Raw genomic sequence first — 24,037 nt, 5'->3', positions numbered from 1 at the left:
TCATAAGGTTCATCATAAGATTCAAGCCCAAGGCATATCAAATTGTAAGAGTATCGCAAAACGAGTCTTTAATCCACAATTACAAGACTCTCTGATAGTCATTATTGCAAGATTATTTTAGGCTCATATCAGGACGGGACACCACTGGTGACCGCGAATTGTTGCAGAGCAATGAGACAATGAAATTTCTACTTTTACACCAAAATTGCTGGTTACTATTCGCTCGGACGCAGATGACCTGACTGGTGTCCCAGTGCTATACAAGCCAGATTCGAAATTTCAAGGCAAAAGTCTTTAATCTCATTATAGTGTCACTAGAGTGTCCTTGAGAAAAATGTAGTACAACATCAGTGAGAGTTCAATAACAAGTATCAACTAACAATAGTTGTTTAAAGATTTTCATTTTTAAAATATTATTTTAAAGTTACCAAGAGGCATTATTTTAAGATTACCTGTCTCACCTTCTAAGAGCAATAATTTTTAGTTATTAGTTATTTAGTTATTTATTTACATTGTGTACAAATACTTAATGATTGATCACAATTTAAAGAACCCCCAAGTCACTATTCTAAGGGTTCTCAAGTCTATATTTTAAGATTCAAGTCACTTTATGAGAATTCCGTATTCTAAAGCCCAATTCACACAGAAGTGACATAGATTTGATGCGGACTTTTTCCATTCCTATAAGAAGCATCTAGTTCATTGCAAAAAGAAGAGAAATGGTATCACGTTCAGATCTCTCCTACTTGCATTGGGCCATATGTTGGCTGCACCTCCGTGTCATATGTCACTTTTGTGTGTATTGGGCCATAGAGTCACGGAGAGTCAATATTCCAAGTCATTGAGAGTCACTACTCTCCTCCTTACTCCTTACTCCTAAGAATTCCTTACTGCGAGTCCTTGAGTCACTGTTTCTAGACGCAATATTCACTAATTTAGAAGATTCAAATACACGAGAATTACTGAGATTCGTTATTCCAAAAATTACTAAGTGTAATTATTTCAAGATCCCCCTATCACCTTTCAAGATCTAATACACTGTTTCAAGAATTACTGAGAGTCATTATTCCAAAAATTACCAAATGTCATTATTTCAAGATCACCTATCAAGGCCTAATACACTCAAATTTTATTTATTCAGCGAGTTGCCTAAAAAAGAGAACTTTCGCAACATTGAATCGTCACAATCAATAATGACACAGAACATTATAGCGCATGGAGACGTCAAAAACGCACTGCGTCTAGTAGCACCCCGTGGAAGAAATCGATCGATCAATTGAAGAATCAATTCAATCCAATAATTACCAAATGTCAATATTTCAAGATCATCTCTCACCTTTCAAGGTCTAATACACTGTTTCAAGAATTACTGAGAGTCATTATTCCAAGAATTAACAAAATTCAAGATCACCTATCATTTTTCAAAATCACCTTGTCTCTTTAAGATAGTAACTACAGTACTTTAAAACCCACCTAGAGTACTATTTCAGCCCCCGAGTCAGTTTCGAATAGGTATTTGAAATGTTGTGAACTGGATGCCCTATCCCAACTTGGGCTACTAGTGTTGACGCTGTAATATTGTTGAGGTAGGTTGTGTGTGTTTGCAGAGAAGCTGGCTACACTGCTGGACTCGTCGAAGGCGAGTCGACTCGCCGAGCGTGTGCTCGAGCTGCTCGATGGAGGTGGCAAGTCGAGTCAGCGAGGGTCTCGCAAGCGGCACCGCGAGTCTGCCGCCCCCGACACTGCAGCCCCCGCTGAGGCGGAAGACATCGCCAAGAAGGCCAAGGCTGAGGCTGTGCAGAACTCAGCGGCGGCTGCTGCGGCAGCCCGATTGACTGAGATTCAGGTACAACCATCTTCTTATTTTCCATTCAGTGATTAGATATAATTCATTCATATAATTAGATACATTATTGGTTTTTATACGATTGTAATTTGATAGTCTATTCAATTAAATTATCTAAATAAGGAATCTTGAAGAGTTTGAAATAAGCCTAGAACCATCCTTGGTGATTTGAGAATCTAGATGCAAAATTTCAAGTTGATCAGTTCAGTAGTTCAGACGTGATAATTCGTCATTCGTGAATTTCCTATCCCGTACGTGTATAAGCGAGTTCTCTCCTTTATTATAGTATAGATTGTCTATCAAATACACTCGATCAAATCATGTATATTTAAAAACGACTTGATATCGTTAAACGTCTGATTCATTAAAACATTTTACTAGGTAATACAGATAATTGTTACTAGATAATTACAGTGCACACTTGTAAATCTTACCCGGCATGACTATGCTCAAATGTTTTGATCGAAACTGGCAGCTTGGTGAAACTGGCAATATTTGTTTCCTTGAATATAATCTGTTTTCTTGTATTTTCTTTGAATTTCTGTAACCTTCATTCTGTTTCTTATCATTTCATTTCGGATTCTATCCCTTCTAGTTCGCCACAACTCCACCTCACCATCTTCATTTCAGTTTCCTCCAGTCTGTGTTCATGGGCCTTTTTAACTGCCCAGGTCTCCGCTCCGTATGTCAACGCGGGCCGCATGACTGTTTTATAGATTCCTTTTATGGCATTAATTTCGACGATTGTTGCAGATCAAAGACATGATGGCGCATGCGCAGAAAATGATCGAAGAGAGAAAGAAGGCGCTGAGCGAGATCCGGTCGAGTGAGGCGGCGGCCACCCGCTCAGAGTCGACCACCAAGAAGACCACCATGTTGCCCCCGGCCGCCGCCCTGCCCTCACACGCGACGTCGCACCACGTCGACGAGAAGGCGCACAAAATCGCTCAGTTGCAAGTCAGTCTTTGCTAGCCATTCAACTAGTCTAAGCTACAAATATTTTTTAAAAGTTTTAATAAGTTAAAAAAACATTAACATTTATTAAGCATTAAAACATTGAGCATTTATATAATAAATAACATTTTTAAATTGAAATAATTGAACATAGTTAAAAAGTTAATTTTTAAAAGATGAAAGTTGAAAGTAATTTTAAAAATTTGGAACTAATATTGAATAGAGTTCAAAGTGATTGAAAATAATTGAAACTAGTGGGAGATAATTTATATAAAGTTAGAAATAGAATAGCAAAGGTATAAATAATAGTTTTTAATCTGATTTTATTCATATGTTGTCCGTCCATTCAACTCTTAATACAGTAATAGTCTTGAATTTCTTGATCCATTACGAACTGTGTTGTTTCATCAAGTTTTAACTGTTTTATAACGACTAGCAGGCTATATATTTATATTATGTGAAAAATGTGAAATATTTACAAACTGGCTGAAGCATACTTTCAATCACACAGGATTCATTTTCAACAGTCACATAACTGTTGAAGTCGGTTGAATCCGGTACAATTCGTTATTACCTAGTTAATATCTTGATAATACCATGAAGTAAATATTTTTCATTCAATCTTTTTGAAAGATTTTTATAAAGGGTACTACAAGTTTCTATATTGTTTTTATTAATTTGAATAAAGTAGCCCATATAAGTGAAGTGATTTCTCATTCAATTATCTTCAATTTTTGCATGCGATTAATTGACTACTATACTTGAAATGGAAAATAATTAATCAGTGGACACAAACATTTCAACTCTTGATGGAATTTTGAAAATGGAGAAGATTTGTTTGAAAGGCTTGTTCTCTCTTCATGCAAATATATAATACTAGCAAGAACCCGTGCTTCGCAAGGATCTATTTTAAAACTTGACAAGATGAAAACTTGACGTAACGAAATTTTGAAGAATTGAGAATAGGCCTATAACCATCCTTCGTTAATTAAGAATCTATAAGCAAAATTTCAAGTTAATTAGTCCAGTAGTTCAGACCTGATGATGCGTCAAACATAATTTTCCTATCCCGTACGTGCATAAGCCAGATCTTCTCTATCTCTATACTTATAAAAGTGATTTGAAAAAATGTTAAAACAACAGTACTGAATCCTTATCATTCTACCTTCATTTAGAGAGGCTTTTGTTTGAGCCGAATGGAAATCTATTTATAAAAAAATGAATGTCTGTTTGTGTGTTTGTTCACTACCTTCGTAAACAAAGCCTTAGTGCATTCTGGTGACGTCAGCCCAGGTAGGGTTCCTACACCAATAAAAACTTGCTGATTTCAGCTGATCTATATCAGTTAGTCTTTTTATTGGTGTAGGAGCCCTACCTGTGCTGACGTTACCATCAACCACCTGTCATGCACTATGGCTTTGTTTACGGAGGTAGTGGTTTGTTTGTATGTTTGTTCCCTGTAGACTTGAAAACTACTTGACATAACGGCATGAAACTTTGGGAATATGTTGTGTGAATATTGGGGATGGTTTCTAAACAGAGATTTTAATAGGGGGGCTAATAATAATTATTTATTAATCCATTTTACAGACATATGTTTTTGAAATTTTTGGCCGAGCGGCTACTGAAGAACGAAAAGATGATCATGATTCAAGATCATATTGTGATAATATGATTTAGCATCTAAAGTTACCAGCTGTAATAAACATATCACCCTGTGATAAATTATTGTGTACTGGTATTAAAACGGTAGTTTGGAGTAGAAGTGTAGTTGATTGGTACCAGCTGTTGATAATGGTTCCTTAGAAGACCTATACAAATAATTACCACTCCCCTATCATTGAGAAACTGGAAAATGTTGAAAAAAATTATTCACCTAATGAAAGAGAGTTTATATATATTGTATAGTATTCATATTGCATTCATTAATTACTGAAGAATGAAAGAATAATTTACAATTTTTTGAATTTAGCTTAGCAGCTTATATTCATCCTAAAATGGAAAGAATATGGAATTCTGTGTCATTCATCGTACATCGCATATTTCCTGGACCATATATCGACAATCTACAGCTATGAAAACATTGAATATTTTTCTTTGAAACACTGATATAACCTTTTTTTTAATTGAAAACTTTACTGATAGATATTACTACCAATTGATTGAGAAGAATAATATGTTTTCGGAATAATGAATGCTGCATGACTAAGCACATAGGAAGTCCGTATTGAAATGTAAATGAACATGTTGATTGTCAGATAAATTTCATGATTCACCAAATAATAAAGTCAAGTGTAACATGAGATACATTGGCGGTACGAAGTTCGCTGGGTAAGCTAGTTGTAAATTAAGCTTTATTATTGATAGACAACGCTGAAAAAGACAGGCTCAATCACCAGGAATACTATAAATCTATGAGGGACCAGTAAGCCATTAATTTTGAGTAGTTCAATTACTCTCATCATGGACACTGGATACATTATGGACAATCAATACGTATGAAATTTATTAGCTACCGCACAGAATAAAAAATTTCTGATTGCAGTGACCCAGACTACTGTATTATGAATAACCATTCGGATCAAATAAAAAGAATTACTCGCATCTCTCATCAACTCGTAATTTTTATTATAAAATATTAACAAAAATATATATAAAGTTATATTTAATAAACTCACGGCTAGTACTCAAGTTTGTCTTTTTCTGGCCGTGCTACAAATAAATGTAGGTATATTTTTGACATTTTGTTTCTGTAATCTTGTTGTTCATTAAGAAAGTTTTCAATGTGATTTTTTAAGCAATAAAATTTGAATTTGAAAAAAGAATTATCAACAAACTCCTAACCAACTGGCCAAGCATACAACGATGGAACAAACACGTGGTAAGCTCGCGCTCTCAATCAACACAAAATCAATTCGATCAGCTAATTGATGAAATTGTTTTAAGCTGTCCAATGATTACAACATATGTTAGAATATCATGTGTCAATTATCTCAGTTCCATATGGAGTTCACCTTACCATAAGCTTACTTAATAGGATCCTTTTTCATCCTTTGGAATCCTTAGAGGCAAAATATCTCAACATCCGTTCTTAGTGCGCATCCAACATGTTTGAAGAATATTTGTGCAAAGTTTTAAGTCTGTAGGCCAATTAGTTTGAGCTGTAGTGTGGTTTTATATCAAAATTTTCGAAAAGTGCCCTCTCCTGAACCCCCCCGATTGGAATTTTTCTGCATAGATATGATTTTTTTCGTACCTGAACGAAAAAGTTCCTCATAACTTTGCTGTGCAATGAACGGTTAAAAAGTGAAAATTTTGGGGGGCCAGCTCCCTCAGGGGGGGGGCAAATTTCTGAAAATCCTTTCTTAGTGGATGTTTTCAGGCTACCATAAACAATCATGCAAAATTTCAAGTTTTTAGGCTTAGTAGTTTGGGCTGTGGTGTGATTTCAGTTTGTCGGGGCTTAGCCTTTTAGATATAGGTAGAAGAAGAAGAAGAAGAAGAAGAAGAAGAAGAAGAAGAAGAAGAAGAAGAAGAAGAAGAAGAAGATATAGGTAGAAGAAGAAGAAGCAGGAGAATGAGAAGAAGAAGAAGCAGGAGAAAAAGAAGAAGAGGAGTAAGAAGAAGCAGGAGAAGAAGAAGAAGAAAAAGAAGAAGATAGATTATTATGTTGCTTTGGCCTGTGATCTGTATAAATGTCCTGTAACAACTAAAGGTGCGTCCACACATGCCGAACCGAACCTCGAACCGCGCAGCAAACCGTGCGTTCCTCCGAACATCTTATCTTGCCTTTCAACGAACATGAGCATATGTTCCATGATGTTAAAAATCAGCTGTTAATCATTCGCCGTACCGTACTCCGAACCATTCGCCGTGCCGCTTGACTCTGTTCTAACTGCTCGCCTCACCACACTCCGAACGCTGAACTTTTCAGCCAATCAGAGCCCTCGATTACAATTCGCCGTGCAGCTCGCTCCACAATATTTTGGCTATCCATCACAAGTGGAAAACATGCGAACATGAATACAGAAGTATGGGAATTTTTTATTTGATTAAATTCATGTTTTGAAGAATTCATTGTTACGAATGATAAATTGATAGGAGCTTATAAATATTTTCTAATTCAAATGAAATAACTTCTGAAAAAATAATGATTGGATAAATACCAATATTGAATTATTGTTGACCAAGAACTCAGTACATCGACAATTCATTCAACTAATTCTGTATTGATAAAATTATAATCATTTTCTCTATTGATAATCAATTTCATCAACTAACTGAAAAAAGTACTTCAATTTCCATGAATTTATTAATAGAATTATATAAATCTAAAGTGTAGGTCATATCTAAATTCACAAAGAGTTCGATTCTTGTTGGCAAGATAGATGTTATTCAATGCAGAAATCATTGTTATTTTACTAAAAGATAGGATAAAATGAATAGTTCTCCTTCAGGGGGGAGTTTTGACAACCCACAAAACTCATTTTTCATTTGAAAAAATAATATCAGAAAGGTGCATAGGACCTTACTTTTTTGTTCAGCTTGCCAAAATACCCCTCATTTCAATATTAAAATTGTCGACTGACTGTACAGTGAGTCAATCATTCTATCAAGGCTTGAATAATTTTGAAATTTCAATTAAATAAAAATGGTAGAGAATAATTATCATGTAGATATCAACACCTTTATTTAAAGACATATTAACTGCATGCGTTTTCATATTGCCGATACAGCATTGATAAAACTGTAGACGTTTATTTAACAGTCTCAAAAAACTGTTCTAGCTGAAAAATTAATAATACATGCCACGTGTAGGCTTATACATAGCATCAGTAGAACGAAGTTAAAAACTATGGTTTTCCTAAACATATGTTTTTGAGATAATTTCTTTGATGCAGCTGTTTCACATTCACCATTATAAATTATAGAGTTTGTGAAAATAAAAATATTTATTGATTACCAAAACAATACTCTTATTATATTAATGATAATAATTAATTATTAAAACTATACTTTTATTATATCAATAATAATAATATTAGTAAACATATTTATCAATTATCAGAACAATATTATTGAGGTTGAGTGGAATCAGGTAGAAAGCAATAATAGAACAGATGTTCTTTTACTTTCCTTGCCCTACTACCATAGGTAAGGAAAGTATTGCTTTCCAAAAAAAATTAAGGTACCCCAATTTCAAGTTTTCTATACGTTTCTAGGTCCCCTGAGTCCAAAAACATGATTTTTGGGTGTTGGTTTGTGTGTGTGTGTGTGTGTGTGTGTGTGTGTGTGTGTGTGTGTGTGTGTGTATGTATGTGTGTGTATGTATGTGTGTGTGTGTATGTGTGTATGTCTGTGAACACGATAACTCCATTCCTAATTAACCGATTGACTTGAAATTTTAAACTTAAGGTCCTTATATCATGAGGACCCGACAATAAGAAATTCAATGAAATTCAATTCAAGATGGCGGATAATTACTAAAAAACCATGTTTTTCACGATTTTCTCAAAAACGGCTCTAACGATTTTTTTTTTAATTTATACCATGGATAGCTATTTATAAGCCCTATCAACTGACATGAGTCTCATTTCTGGGAAACTAATGGGGGGTTCACCCCATCCTTGATAAATGTACTTTGTAACCTCCTTCTCGTGCATGAGGTAGGTAGGTAGAGCAGTCTATAAAAATAACACATAGTCGAGATATTTCATCTGTAGAACAGCTGTTTTGACGACTTTTAAAAAATCATCGGATTTCACAATTTACACAAAGGAAACAGTACTCTGAAAACAATAATTATATACACACATATACAGTAGTCCGATCGTAGTTTCAAATAATTATGTTGCCGCCAATCGTCATTATGTTATTTCTCTAAATTATTATCGTTTAAGAATGAGGCTCCCAGTTCAATGAGCAAGGAAAGTTGTGTGAGTGTACCACACCAGATTTTTTTGAATTTCTATCATATTATTTTGTTATTTCCAATGATTACAACATATGTTAGAATATCACATGTCAATAAAAAAATTATCTCATTTCCATATGGCACTCACCTTACCATGTTCATAACCTTACTTAATAGGATCCTTTTTATCCTTTAAACCCTTAGAGGCAAAATATCTCAAAATCCGTTCTTAGTGCGCGTCTAGCATGTTTGAAGAATATTTGTGCAAAGTTTCAAGTGTGTAGGACAATTAGTTTGAGCTGTAGTGTGATTTTACATTAAAATTTTCGAAAAATGCCCTCTCCTGGACCCTCCTGTGCTCCTGATCGAAATTTTTCTGCATAGACCTAATTTTTTTTCGTGGCTGAACAAAAAAGTTCCTCATGACTTTGCTGTGCAATGAGCGGTTAAAAAGTACAAAATTTTGGGGGGGCCCCAGCTCCCTCAGGGGGGCAAATTTCTGAAAATCCTTTCTTAGTGGATGTTTTCAGGCTACCATAAACAATCGTGCAAAATTTCAAGTTTTTAGGCTCAGTAGTTTGGGCTGTGGTGTGATTTCAGTCTGTCGGGGCTTAGCCTTTTATAAGTATAGAGAAGAAGATACTGTGTACAGGATGAGATAATAATAAAATAATAATACTGAGGGTGATGCCCACATAAGCTCATAGGCTTTTGTGTGGGTAATGAGTGAGAGGGATGATGATGAGAGATGACTACTACTTTTTAGGTAATCGGGACCGCCGGCTTATCGTCTCCTCCGAAAGACGGGGTGGCCGTATCCATATGATTGCGCTGTGGTCAATCACTTTTGCCCCGGTCGAAATTCGAACTCGGGTTCTCTTGATTATTAGACCGGCGCGTTATCACTCCAACGAGCCACCCAAAATGAGATAAGATGGTCAAATTAGATAAGATGATCTAATAATATGTGATTTATTATAAGGTGATCGATATCAGAATTAAAGTTAGTCTTTTCGAAGTATTTTTAAATGATATATTATCAACTTCAGAATTATCAATTTATGTCATCAATACATGTATTGTAAACATTTTTTTTAAAGAAGAAGAAAATAAATCAATTTCAAACATTTAAGCTGGATTTACAGTGGTAGTGAACAGTAAAAATATAATTCTCATAAGTTCTAATGGGTTTTATTAAAACTTGCTCTGCCGGGCTGAGTGGCAATAGTCCAATATTGAAACTCGAATTTAATTTTCTTTGTTCACTGTCACGGTTGTGGAGGAACCCAGCTTTGTTCATCGTAACAAATAATAGTATCAAGTATTTGTTCTTTTAGTAAATAATTACAGTATTACAAAGTGCTAATTTATTGGTTTGATGGTTTTTTTCAGGCGAAAATCCAGTCGAAACTAGCGTCGGGTGTGTTGAATAATGCGAAGGAGATGTTATCAGGTATCGCCACCCCCGCACCCATTGACAAACCAACGCCTCTCATTCTGGACAGCCAGGGCCGCACCGTTGATATCACCGGAAAAGAAATTCAGCTAACTCACATTGTGCCTACTCTCAAGGTATTTCAATTTCATTTCAGAATCCAAATAATCATTTACAAATCTAAAATTTAACTTGTTTTCATCTGATTCATTCTTTTATGTATTTAATATTTTTGAATATATTTTATATTACTAACCTTATCAATGATCATAATAACTTATTAAATAAGTTATAATTTATTTTATTCTCAAGCTCAGATATGATTCTTAGTGCTCTTTGCACAAATACCGGTTATATTTAATCGTGATTAATTTCACGAGAACCAATTAGAAAAAAGCCTTCTTTTCGAAAAAAGCTTCCTCTGATTGGTTCTCGTGAAATTAATCACGATTAAATATTACCGGCTTTTGTGCAACAAGCACTAAGAATCATATCTGAGCTTGAGAATGAAATAAATTAATTCTGATAAATTATTGAAAAGTTATTATGATTATTGATAAGGTTAGTGATATGAGATTAATAATATAATGTCAGAAATGATCACTATTAAAATTTAGCCAGATTTTGTACAACCGGGCCTTGACCTTCATTTTATTTGTTCTAATGTTGAGATAATCAAATTTAGGATATCAATGCCCGGTTTCACAAAAGCCTGTACAAATTTTAATCATTATCAATTACCACGAGAACCAATCAGAGAATGTTGTTCGGAAAAGAGGGCTTCTCTGATTGGTATTGTGGCATTTAATCACGATTACAATTTAACAAGCTTTTGTGCAACTGGGCATGAATCTGTATTAATTGTTTACTAATATGTTTATTATTCATATAGTCAATTAATAATGGATAATAGTTAACAGTTTTAAAGATATAGTAACTTAATAGTGGGTTGATAGTTTCTTAATACAAGTTGTTATAGATAATTAATCAGTAATGGATTATTCAGATCATTATTCTCCACAAGATTATGATTCTACGTATTCCAACTAAAACAAAATTCATTCGGATTAATTATACGTTTTTCAAAGTTGTATTAGCATTTACAATTACATAATTTCATTAATTACATAATTCAAGACTGTGTGATATTTCCTTCAATTTTCAAAACAATATATCTGAATTCTAATACTCTATATTCATTCTTGGGGCTCTGGTACTTCATTTATATTTAGTATTCAGCATTTCTATTTAACAACTCTTTTATATTGTATCACTGAATCTGTAAATTTGTATATTATTTTACAGGCTAACATAAGAGCCAAGAAAAGAGAAGAGTTTAGGCAGCAGCTACAGGAGCGGACAGTCGAAGATATCTCGGAAAGCAATTTCTTTGATCCTCGTATTGGCGCCAAAACAAATATCAGAAATAAGCGGTCTCTAAGGTTTCACGAACCTGGAAAATTTCAGCAATTGGCTGATAGAATGCGAATGAAGGTTAGTTATATTTTTATCAATTATTCTTTTTAATAATAATACTCAAATGATAGAAATGATTGGAAAAGGAACTAGATGCTTTGCCTGAAACTGTTCCTTTTCCGAATTTTGATAGATATGTTCCAAAAAGTAGATATTGTATTTCACTTCTTCAATTTAAGTCCAATTTTCAGTAAAAACACGTTTATACCAAATTCAATTTGAGTCCGATTTCCAGTAAAAACACGTTCATACCAAATTCACTTATTCAATTAAGGAAGCTAAGTTAATCATTTAACATTTTTCACGTGTTTTCTCAACTTGAAGAATTTACGAAATGTGAATTCTTAAAAAAAGTCGAAAACGACTGCAAGCAAAATATATTACAGTTTATTGGCTTTCTTTTGAAAACAATATATTGATTGACTTTCAATGAAGTTATTTAGCAAAATAAATTTTGTATTGCTATTTTGATAGTTGTTTCGAAGTTTTAGATTATTTCTCCTGATAGTTATAGCTTGATGGGCATTAGACTCAATTGTGGATAATAGAAGGTATCACGGTGATGTAAGTCAAATGCAACTCTCAAGTAGACTACAAAGCAGCTTCAAGTATTTTTGAAAACACAACTGTAATTTATGTTTTTATAATTGATTTGTTTGTTTCATATCCTTGCAGGCTCAACTAGAAAAACTTCAAAGTGAAATCTCACAAATAGCCAGGAAAACAGGAATCACATCAGCTACGAAATTGGCACTTATTGCTCCCAAAGTTGAGACACAAATCGATGAAATTCCTGATGTTGAATGGTGGGACTCAGTGATTCTAGAAAACGAGAGGTGAGAACATTATAGTTGATAGTTGTTAACATCAAACTTGAAAGCTAACACTATAGTTGAGTAATAGAAAGTTTTTCAGAAATAAAAACTGATTCTAGAAAACGAGAAGTAAGTTCATCAACATTTATAGTTGAGATATAGAAAGCTTTTAGAAATAAAAACTTTTACAGAATATTAGAACTATGGTGTAAGTATAGAGTACTGAACACTTTTCAGAGTGTGTTGTGTTGATGCGGTCTTCTAGGTATGTATTTCATCATTCCTGACCTATCATTGCTCATTTTTCTCTATTCTGGCAAAATAAATTATAGCAACAAATAAATATTTTTTCAAAGCTAGTTTCTATTTTAGGTCATGGCAGTAATTATTGTGGAAAAACAATTTGCTCATTCAAAAAATTCCAAACAATTGGGTCCATTCATAATAGGCATGGGCCCACTAATCATTTCTCCTGTTATTACTTATTACGTTATTTTTCGATTCAATCTCAAGACGTTGTATATTTTTTATGACTTAGAACATTCTTTATCATTGTGAGAAATTCTAATATTAAAAATAAATTTCATATTATTGAATCAAATTAGTGGCGGAGGAATGAGAGATAAGGAGATGAAGGCTTCATTCATTTTAAAATTGATTCTTGTAATATCTGTATCAGTTTCTTAAATAATGGGTCCTTGATTATTTTTTAATAACCTCCGATTGCTTTTATCTTACAGCTATGAAGAAGGTGAAAAACACATGTTATTGAAGGAAGCTGCTATTACTAATCTTGTAGAACATCCTACTCAAATCAAATCAGCAGGTAATTAATTATTCAATTCATTTATATGTTTTCTTTCAAATCTGTGAATTATTCTATAGTTTTTAATTATGAAACACTCTTACATTTCATAGTTCATATTTCTACCTACTTCCTTAACAATCCATTTGAATTTTCATCGAAATTTGGACTAGAACTGTCCACCAAAGTAATTTTCCTTTTCGATTTGGTACTTTTTTCAAGCTCATAACATAGGCTTTATTAAATCTCTAATAATTATAAAATCCTTAAAAAATGCCTGAAACAAATTTCAATACACTGATGACTTATGTTGAACATATTTCACACTGAGAGGTACACCTTTTAAATTATCAAATTCAATTCAACTCAGAAAATAAATCTGATGCAAAATACTCAATTGTTCAATAAACTTTGATTTTATAATAAAATATAGCCATATAATAATGGTTACATGAATGGATGGTGGAGTGAACCAATTTAATCAAATACTTCCTTTCATCGGATTCTAAAGCAAGTTTTAAACTGAATTTCTTGGTTTGCAGTGATACCAGACTCAACTTATCGCTTGATATAATGTTACCAGTATTTTATTAATACCAAACATCTTGAAAATAGCTATTCATGTATTAAGAGCGTGATGCGCGACTTTATCGCTCGCGCAAAACAGTTATCACGCGACGCGAAGCGGAGCGTGATAATTTTGCAAGAGCGATAAAGAAGCATTATGCGCGAATTACATACAAAATTTTTTCTACAACTGCCCAAACCTGTTAAATTACTTATATCGGCGGAGTTACAATTACCGACTTTTTAGATTAAGATCTAACCTTTTGGCGAGCTGCTTACCATCAGCTGATTGGCGAGCGTAAAGAAACTCTTCTGCGCATGCGCGAATGATTTACGAGCGTAAAGAAAATTTACTGCGCATGCGCGGATGGTTGGCGAGCGAAAAAGTAGATTCTCCTCAGAAATAAACTGTTTTACGAGGAGAATTGAGTATATAAATTCTTTTTTCACGCGCAGTTGTAGAAAAATTCTTTTTTTACGCGCAGTTGTAGAAAAAATAAATTTATTGCTTATTTTGCCGAATTATTATACCAGACTCTCAAGTTATCACTTGATATTGTTAGTGTAGGATTCAACAAGTCCGTTAGTGTGATTACAAGCCCGGTATTTCATTCATACTGAACATCTTTACTCAAAAATCGTATATTTTGCTATTACAGCGGAAGCAGCAAAACCAACGTATATGCCTGTATTTTTAACGAAAAAAGAAAGGAAGAAGCTGAGACGTCAGAATAGGCGAGAGGCGTGGAAAGAAGAACAAGAGAAGATACGTTTAGGATTAGAACCGCCACCCGAACCAAAGGTAACCAACTAACTTCTGTATGTATCAATCAATATTGTTAATACAATTTATAGAATAATTCTATTTTCCATGTAACTAAATGGCAAGGTAATGGAAATTAACCAATGTATTTCACTCGTGATAGAGTACTTTAAATTACAATCTGAAAAAGCTTGAAGAACTAGTATTCTTCTTTCTTTTATAATGAAAATATGGAATTAATTTGAATTGCCATTCCAAAAAATCTGATTTTGATGAGTTAATTTTATTTTCTTGAAATCAGTTTGTATAGGTTTGAATAAAGAGTATTTAGTTGTAGATCATAAGTATTAATTTATAGCTTTAATAATGTTCATTTAATATCCGAAAGTTTTTTGTAATCCAACAATTTCTCATCTTATTGATTAATTGTAAATTGTTTATTTTTGTTTATTGTAGTGAGTCGTATAATAGAGAAAAGATTTATCTTTTCATAAAGATAATATGCCTATTCTTTGTTTTGTCTATGGCCGTATTGATTGCATAATATTATTGACCGCATATGGTTGTAGAGAACGAATATTTCTTAAACAAAATGTTTCCACCATTTTTTAGCATTCGTTATAACAATGCGTCCCATTCAAGCAATTTTGACAGTTCTAAGAGAATCTCACTACAGAATTATCATCATAGTCAAACATTATTCTAGTATATCTTAGTTTATTGATTTCCAGTCTAACAATCATCGTAATACTAGAATTCAATTCATTCAATATTTAGTAATCTTATTGTGTAGTAGTCTATTTTCTATTTTGTAATTGTTTTTGTTTCTGAATGCATTGTATGGCAATTGTCTATATAGTATATATTAGTGTTTATTCATTTATTAATCTATTTATTTCATTCACTCATGCACAATATCAAAACAATGATTGGGAGAGAAACAACAGAATTAATCCAAAACTATTTCTCCCCCGAATTTAGATAGTTTATGAGCAGATCTGAATAAATCGTGGTTATATTACGTAAAAATCTGTTGTGGCGCACTCACACAACTTTCCTTGCCGTTATGAAAATTGATCACCTGACGCTAGTGTAAACGCGCATCTCAAGTCAAAGATCTGAGCCAGCTGGTGACAGTTCAATAACGCTGGATACACACGAGATCTGCTATCTCTTCATAGTGAATGATATATTAGAATCAAGAGTTGCCAAAATTTTGCAATTGAATAATTACATTTTCTCAAATGTCAAGCTTATTTTCAATTTTAGGTGAAAATGTTACTGGACATCAATTATTGAAGAGATTTCCATGTTCAATTCTTTCCACTCGAAATTTTTCGTTTAAATTATATCTGAGACCTGATAATTGGAAATCTAAAATCGGACTTTGCATAGATGGGGCGGAGCTCCTGAAATTTGTACAGATATGGGACTTGTGGCAGTTGATATAGCTTATCAATGACTATTTTAGGTATAAATTTGATCAAAATCGTTGGAGCCGTTCTCGAGAAAATAGCGAAAAACCCGGTTTTTGACAACATTTTCTCCATTTTAGCCGCCATCTTGAATCGCATTTGATCGAAATTGTTCGTGTCGGATACTTATAGCGTAAGGACCTTAAGTTCCAAATTTCAAGTCATTCCGTTAATTGGGAGATGAGATATCGTGTACACAGACGCACATACACTCATACACACACACACACACACACACACACACACACACACACACACACACACACACACACACACACACACACACACATACATACATACAGACCAATACCCAAAAACCACTTTTTCGGACTCAGGGGACCTTGAAACTTATAAAAAATTAGAAATTGGGGTACCTTAATTTTTTTCGGAAAGCAATACTTTCCTTACCTATGGTAATAGGGCAAGAAAAGTAAAATATCGGGGCACCGAGCTTCTCTCGTTATTTTTATTTATTGATAAACAGAATACAATTCTCTAAAATGGTCGTGTTTATATTTCACAGCTGGCTGTACGTCAGCTTATGAATTTCGGGGATGCGATATTTTGATTTTCCACAGACTCACTCGCTCACTCACTTTTTTACTATCCACAGACGACAAAAGTCTCAGCCTTTTCAGCCAAGGATGAATTATCCTTTAATGTCGTTCAGCGAGTTTCCCAAGGATGAGACCTAGTGCAATCGAATTTTTATATCATAAACCAAATTTCCAATATTACTATGTTCCAAATTTCGTGAATATCGTTAGAGCCGTTTTTGAGATCCGTTGAACATAAATGACCAGATTTATAAATATAGAAATTGCTCGCTTAATATAATAGGATAAATATGAATATGAGCCCTGATAATAGCCGGGTATCCTCCTATTAACGTTTTACAAGGTAATGCAAATCAAATCAAATTCTACTTTTATTAGAATATGAACAGTTTCAAAAAGTAATAAGACTAATTTATTAGAATAATTTAAAGTTTATAAGGATAACGAACAATCAATCGATCAATTCTACGATCAATTGTGCTCGATTTGGAAACCAGAACGGCTTGGCCATTGAAAGTCATTTTAAGGGTTTCATTTTGTATTTTGCAGCTGCGGATATCGAACCTGATGCGAGTGCTGGGCACAGAGGCCGTTCAAGATCCGACCAAGATAGAGGCGCACGTGAGGGCGCAGATGGCCAAGCGCAAGAAGGCCCACGAGGACGCCAATGCCAGCAGGAAGCTCACCGACGAACAGCGCAGGGAGAAGAAGATGCGCAAACTGCAGGAGGACACCAGCCTCGGTGTCTTTGTTGCTGTTTATAGGTCAGTGGGTCACTAGAACCACAGAGAAAAGAAAGCATAATAAGATGAACCGTGCTATAAGTCCTTTATGCTCTACATTTCAAAGATAACATGAGAAGATATGCCATGGTATAAGGACGTTTATGTTCCAAATTTCAAAAATAGCATATTTATCTATTTAATTCACTAGTATTTGGGAATATTCCAAACTCGCATTATTTTCCTTTTCCTCGGAATTATGATCGTCTCAACTTGGACCGTTGTCTTGTTGGTGGAAGGGGAACATAATTTGCGTGGAAAAGATGAGTTTCGATCAAGCCGCGAATCGAAACATTTAAAATCCAGAGGTAGCCTCGGGCCTCGAGGGCTCAAAATTAACGTGTGTGTTGAATTTGTTTGCTGTTTAAGTTTGTTAATATGCATTCTTTTTCGCCGTGAGTTATGTTGAAGTAGTTTATTAATTATTTGAAGCGAATGTTTGTTTAAATTAGCAAGTTATCCGGGAGTAATCAGTGTAGTGAAAATTTCTAAATAGTAATGGATTTATAAATTGATCGACTGTTAGTGCCATTATATTTTCTAGCTCATAAACCCTTGATTGACCGAGTCCCCAATTATTTATTTGAAGTAGAGAAATGAGTTAAGTTCACGCTACCATCGTATACAGTTATAATTCCAGACGAAAAGTTTTCTTGACTTATAGAATATGTGATAGAATGTTTTCGATTATTTGTTGTTTAAATTTCTGGTAGATTAGTTTAGTCAATAAAATTTACAGCTTGAATAGAATGTAAAAATTTGTTGTTTATCAAGTTCCATGACTCGCCCTTGAGAATTTAGAGATCTTTCTTCTACCCCTATCTGGAGGCGGTTACAAAGATATATTATGGTATAGGGCGCTTATGTTCCAAATTTCACTGTTAATTCAAGCCAACTACTGTCTGTCATTACTGTTTTGGCCGGGTGAGAGTGTTGGAACGGCACAGTATGAGAGACTACCAGCGTCACATAGCTTTAAGAAAAATAACTATTAGGACTACCGGCTTGAGTTAACTGTGAAATTTGGGACACAAATGCGTCACATAGCTTTACGAAAACTACTAGGACTATCGGTTTGAGTTATCGGTGTTATTTGAAACATAAACGCCCTATACCACGGAATATCTTCTTATGCTATCTTTTCTCTATGATAGAACACATGCTAGCAGCTTGTAGAAATTAATGAATACCTGACATTATACCGGACATCAGCCACCTCTAATAATGCCCTGTCTTTGGGAGAATGACAACATAGTACATTAAACTTGTCAGCCCAAGTTAAAAACAAAGAGTCTTTCAATAAGTTGTCATTTTTTCATATTTTCAAGTTGTAAGAATGACAACGTCACACCATAGAGAAAAGATGGCATAAGTCTAACAAATCGTTGCATTTTTTGTAAACTAGACTCACCGATTTATTTCAAACTTATCGATAGAGTCCTAATAACATTTTCAAATTGATTGTCCTGAGTTTTCTATTCCAAATTGCTTATCTGGATATAGATTCGATTATGATCAATGGTTAAAAACCAGATAAAAAATTCCTTTTTTGGAGAATGATCTTAAAAAATATAATTCCATTTCAAACCGGTGGTTTTAACAAGTATCCTAATTGGTTTATAGGAGCATTATGGGAGTCTTTTCCATTATACGCGTCTTACAAACGTAATAGATCAAATTGGTAATTATATTTACTTTACTACATACCATTTATTCAGTTATAATATTTTAAAATATTATTAATTAGTTTAGTAATCATCAGTAATAAGCTACCTTAACGAAGTTAGGCATGTTATTCGTTTTCATAAACCTTTAGAACTGGCAACAATAGTAGATACATGTATGTGTGTTATACATTTAGTAATGATTGACCTTTGAGTTCATATTTTGCTATTTTCTATTACAGGGTTCGAGAACTAAATAGTGCTTCGAAAAAGTTCAAAGTTGAAACGAATGCCAAACAGCTGTTCATGACCGGCGGTGTAGTCATGTTCAAGGACTGCAATGTAATTGTGGTCGAGGGTGGAGTCAAACAACAGAAAAAGTTCAAAAGGTGACATACTCCTATCAATTATTATTTTATTACGTTTTCAGTTATTTCAAATCTATTGTTAAAATAGAGATAGCCTAGCTATTGACTAATAAAGATTAATTCGAATATCCAATGAAAATTATATAAATAGTAGAAGCAGAAGTCCACAGTGTCCTTTATATAGCTTCATTGGATATTTGTATTAAGTATTATTTTACTAGTGACCCCCTGGGTTGGAGAACTCGCTCAAGAACTGTTGTATTGAAATCTTTGAAACCAGCAACTTATACAGAGTTGATGAAAATTATGAAAGCAGCTAAATATTTCTTTTACAAGAATACTTTGACAGTAGGTTTCATTGGGGAACCTATTTGAAATGAAAAATTACTCTGTCGCTTCAACATCTTTGTCCCTCATATGAATCAAAATTCATTTTTTAAATGAGAATACAGAGTTCCAAGAGACAAATAATGGCGAAAACCGCAGATTAATATCTCAAACATGACCATCTATAGTAGTTACACTATAGATTGGTCATGTCTCAAATTGTTTCAGTTTGTTTATGTGAAATTTGTAAATTATGTTGTATATTAACCACCTGAAATCATGTTTCAGCGCATGAAGGTCTGTCTGTATGATAGCTTCCAAATAGCCTCAGCTGATGTTATGAATGAACGGAAAAACTGTTGTAATTGCATGCATTGAACTCTTCAGCTATCTAAATTATAAATCACAACAAATATTTTCTTATGAATTTTCAATGTTATTTTTGTTATATTCTGAAAAAGAGCGAAGGAGTGAGTCAATTTTGTTGTCCAACGAACTTGGCCTGTGTAAAGGTTTAAAGAATACATGTTTAAAATTTGAAGCTGATTGTTCAATTCTTTCTGAAGTTATTGTAGAACATACAAACAGACCGACAACGAAAAGTACAACGTAAGTAAAAAGTGAGAACTCGCTAAAGCTCGTTCAAATATTCCGACAGTTGGTCAACTGCAATTTCGAATAATTCTTCCATCTATATCCATTGAGATTTAAATTGTGTTGTCCATTGAACAGATAATACTAACTTATAATAACGCTGTTTTAATTGTTCCATATTGCTGTACTAATGGAAAATATTTGGTGAAAATTCGCAATTTATCAAGTTTAAATCTGCTTTTAATATTAGGAACTGTTTTCATCAAGGTTGTTAAGTACTAGTGAATCAATATTAATCACATAACAATCATTTTTAAAATATTATTCTATTTTGCAGGTTGATGATGCATAGGATAAAGTGGGAAGAAGACACAGTGAAAAACTCAGAAGGAAAGGAGGAAACCAACAAATGTGATTTGATTTGGGAAGTAAGTATAGCAACTTTCAATAATTATTTAAAGCTTTGTAACATTTTTTATTGAACTTTTTATATACAGAGTGAGTCATATGCATGGAAATCCTTCAATAAATTGGAGACTGTTATAGATATAATACTGTAACTTTCAGGATAAGTTATTTGTCAAAAACTCTACCTTTTGACGTACAATCCCTCATAAGGTGGTGACTTAGAAGTTGTAAGTCGAATATTTTAAATGTAAACACCCATTGTATGGTACATCATTTTAAAGGCCTTTTTAAACCAAGAAAGATGACATCAATTTATTAAAATGTTCTATGATCCAAAATGGCGGCTGATTGAAGTTTAGCTTTTAAGGAAATGAGGGGTTGTAACTCAATTATTTTAAATGGTAACACCTATTGTGTGGTATATAATTTTCAAGGCCTTTCTAGAACAAGAAAGATGACATCAATAAAAATGTTCTATGGTACTTTTATCCAAAATGGCGGCTGATTGAAGTTTTAGGTTTTTTAGAAATAATTGATAAAGTTCAATCAGCCGCCATTTTGGATAAAAGTGTCATAGAACATTTCAATTGATGTTATCTTTCTTGTTTTAAAAAAGCCTTTAAAATGATGTACCACACAATGGGTGTTTACATTTAGAATATTCGAGTTACAACCCCCAAGTCACCGCCTTATGAGGGGTTGAAATTCAGTTGTACGTCAAAAGGTAGAGTATTTGACCAATAACTTATCACCAATAACTTATCCTGAAAGTTACAGTATTATGTCTATTCTATTAAAATTTTATTCATTGTAAATATTTCTCAAATTACGCTAATAGATATATCTACTTATTGTATTGTACTTTTTTATTTGCAGGGTACCACGCAGCATCGCAACTTCGGCGAGATGAAGTTCAAGGTTTGCGCCACCGAGAAGTTGGCTCGCGAACAGTTCCGGAAGCACGGAGTGGAACAGTACTGGGACTTGGCTTACAGTACTTCTGTGCTTGAAAATCCCGATGATAAATAGTGCAAATTAGTTGAAATTACTAGCAATAAATCACAGACATTCTATCTGTAATTATGATGATAATTTTATGTGACCTGACTGGCTCAGGTATGGATTTTCAAGTTTTAATTATTGTACAAAGTTGATGGATGAGTGAAAGTTGTGAGTTTATGCTGTGTGTGTGTGTGTGTTTTTATTTATGTGAGTATATTGGTGAATTAGAAAGAAGGCTCTTCAAGGCCTTTCAAGTGTCTTAATATTGTTTTTAGATTCAATATATTTTCGTTGGTGAGATATTGAAGTAGACGTTCTCGAGCTGGTCTCTTTTAAGCAATAATTGAATCTTTTTTTTTTAAATCAAATTTAATCTGATACAATTTAATATTGACGAAACAGAATAAACCCCATCATTAATTTTTTGAATGTCCTCAATACAACTGAAATACTATAATTATAAAAATGCTGGGTTGCTCCAAGCGAGATGCAATGCATAGTGCAATGTAATGCAAAGTATGTACGCAGCTGCTGATTAAAGGCTGGTCCAATTTGGTGCAACTCAGCTTATAAATGAATAAATAGATTACATATTGTAATGATTGGAAGAACATTTTGTTTAAACTTGTTATTGGTCTCGGGCCGTATTTATAAACCATACTTAACCAAACACACTTCAATAAGAACTATTCTAGTTTGGTAACGACCATAGTGAGATATATAGACAAATCCACATAGGGGAGATCCACTATGCTATTTATAAGTAATTCCGACAGTTTGTAACATTGTTACATTTGGAAGAGAGCTTCTATCTTTATCTGGATATTTGGAGAGGTATGTTCAACGTTTTAACTTGGATATCAACGTTTAATATTAATTTAACGTTAATAAATAACATATTAACGTTAAATTTATATTAATTAATTTTAACGTTTCAACACGAATAATAATCTAGAATATTGGTTGCTGGGGAGTAAAAGTCTGTTCGGCTGAGACAATTCTTGAGAACTGCTTATAAATACGGCCTTACAATCAATAAGCTAAATTGGACATTTGAAAATCACAATTTGAACAATAATCTATAATTGATATGAATGAAAAATGTTTATCAACGAAAGGTTTCAGTAGATTCAAATAATAATAAATCAAGTTCAATATTATAATGAATAAATTAAAAGGTTCCCGTCATATCATCCTAAGGAAATAAAATTTGGGATTGAGTATATTATTTTATACCATTGATTATATAACAACAAGGTATGTAAATTACTTCAAACTCCAATTGGTCATTACTTTGAATAATAAAAACCTTATCTATTCAAAATGTATTTTACTTTTAAATATTATCCTCCTTGTTCCTTTTGATTTGTTTACTCTTACAGAAAATAATCAATAATGGTCATCTCAATCCATATAATTCTCAATAATTCAATAATACTTTTTTAAAATTGAGATTGAATATCTTGTCAATCAATTATATTTCTACATTGTTAAAAACCAATCTGGCAACGTTGAGGAGTTGGAAAAGGATAGTGCTATTTGCTTTGTCGTATGACAGACAAGATTAGCAACATCAATTTCAATAAAATACTGTCATTATAACGAGGACCTCACCAAAATTGTTCAATTGCTAAATTTCTGGTTGGCCATGGAAGGAAGTATTTTATTAGTTACAGTATTTTACATAACAATCTAAAATAAAAATACCCCTTTCAATATATATTTTCATCCTTCAGGATTTAACGCCGAAACATGTGAAAAATGAAAATAATATATTGAAAAGGGTATGGTACTATGATTTTTAATTTTCATGTAAATACAAGTAGCCCTGAGTAAGAAAGTAATCACACTTACAGTATTCTATAAATTTTATTTCATTTAATTGAATTCTCAGGAAAACCCAATAAGTGGATTTATCTTCATGGAAGCTGTCATACAATCTTAAAAAATGGTTCTTATCATAAGATATAAGATTCTTTCAAGTAATTAGTTATTACTTATTTGTAGTTTTAAGTACCGTAACTCAAATCATTGATATTTTATTTTTGAGATTTCAATTTTATTGATATAATATTAGTTACATCTATGCTATAAAGAGACTGAATGTACTTAAGTCAATCATCATAGAAGCTGGTTCTCTAATGTTCTGGTTTTTAAACATTCAGTTTCAAGAAGAATAACGGTGGGACTTTCCAAAACCTGATATCAAAACAGGGTATTCTAAACTAGTTACTACAGGAAAATAGCTATGGCTTCTCCGAAAAATTATAAAATTTTATCAAAGG

General features: G+C 33.2%; 1 protein-coding gene and 1 long non-coding RNA gene across 2 annotated transcripts in view; one reads left to right on the top strand and one right to left on the bottom strand.

Annotated features, from left to right (window-relative positions):
* Positions 1 to 1,607: 1,607 nt before the first annotated feature.
* Positions 1,608 to 23,070, top strand: LOC111044530 (U4/U6 small nuclear ribonucleoprotein Prp3; the record flags this gene model as incomplete). The annotated part of the gene is given in 11 exon segments (XM_039426100.1): positions 1,608 to 1,846; positions 2,600 to 2,803; positions 10,107 to 10,286; positions 11,455 to 11,643; positions 12,301 to 12,461; positions 13,181 to 13,266; positions 14,472 to 14,614; positions 17,157 to 17,371; positions 19,296 to 19,442; positions 20,680 to 20,770; positions 21,627 to 23,070. Coding segments are annotated over 11 exon segments (1,808 nt in total), but the record flags the coding sequence as incomplete, so codon positions are not given.
* LOC111044532 overlaps positions 17,252 to 24,037 on the bottom strand; it is a 34,831-nt gene continuing 28,045 nt past the window's right edge. Inside the window, exon 6 of the long non-coding RNA XR_002605646.2 lies at positions 17,252 to 17,383. This is a non-coding gene — a long non-coding RNA (uncharacterized LOC111044532). The remainder of the gene's footprint in view (positions 17,384 to 24,037) is intronic.

Source organism: Nilaparvata lugens, chromosome 4 (assembly GCF_014356525.2).
Source record: "Nilaparvata lugens isolate BPH chromosome 4, ASM1435652v1, whole genome shotgun sequence".
Classification (NCBI taxonomy): domain Eukaryota; kingdom Metazoa; phylum Arthropoda; class Insecta; order Hemiptera; family Delphacidae; genus Nilaparvata; species Nilaparvata lugens.
This window is presented reverse-complemented; position numbering and strand designations above follow the sequence as displayed.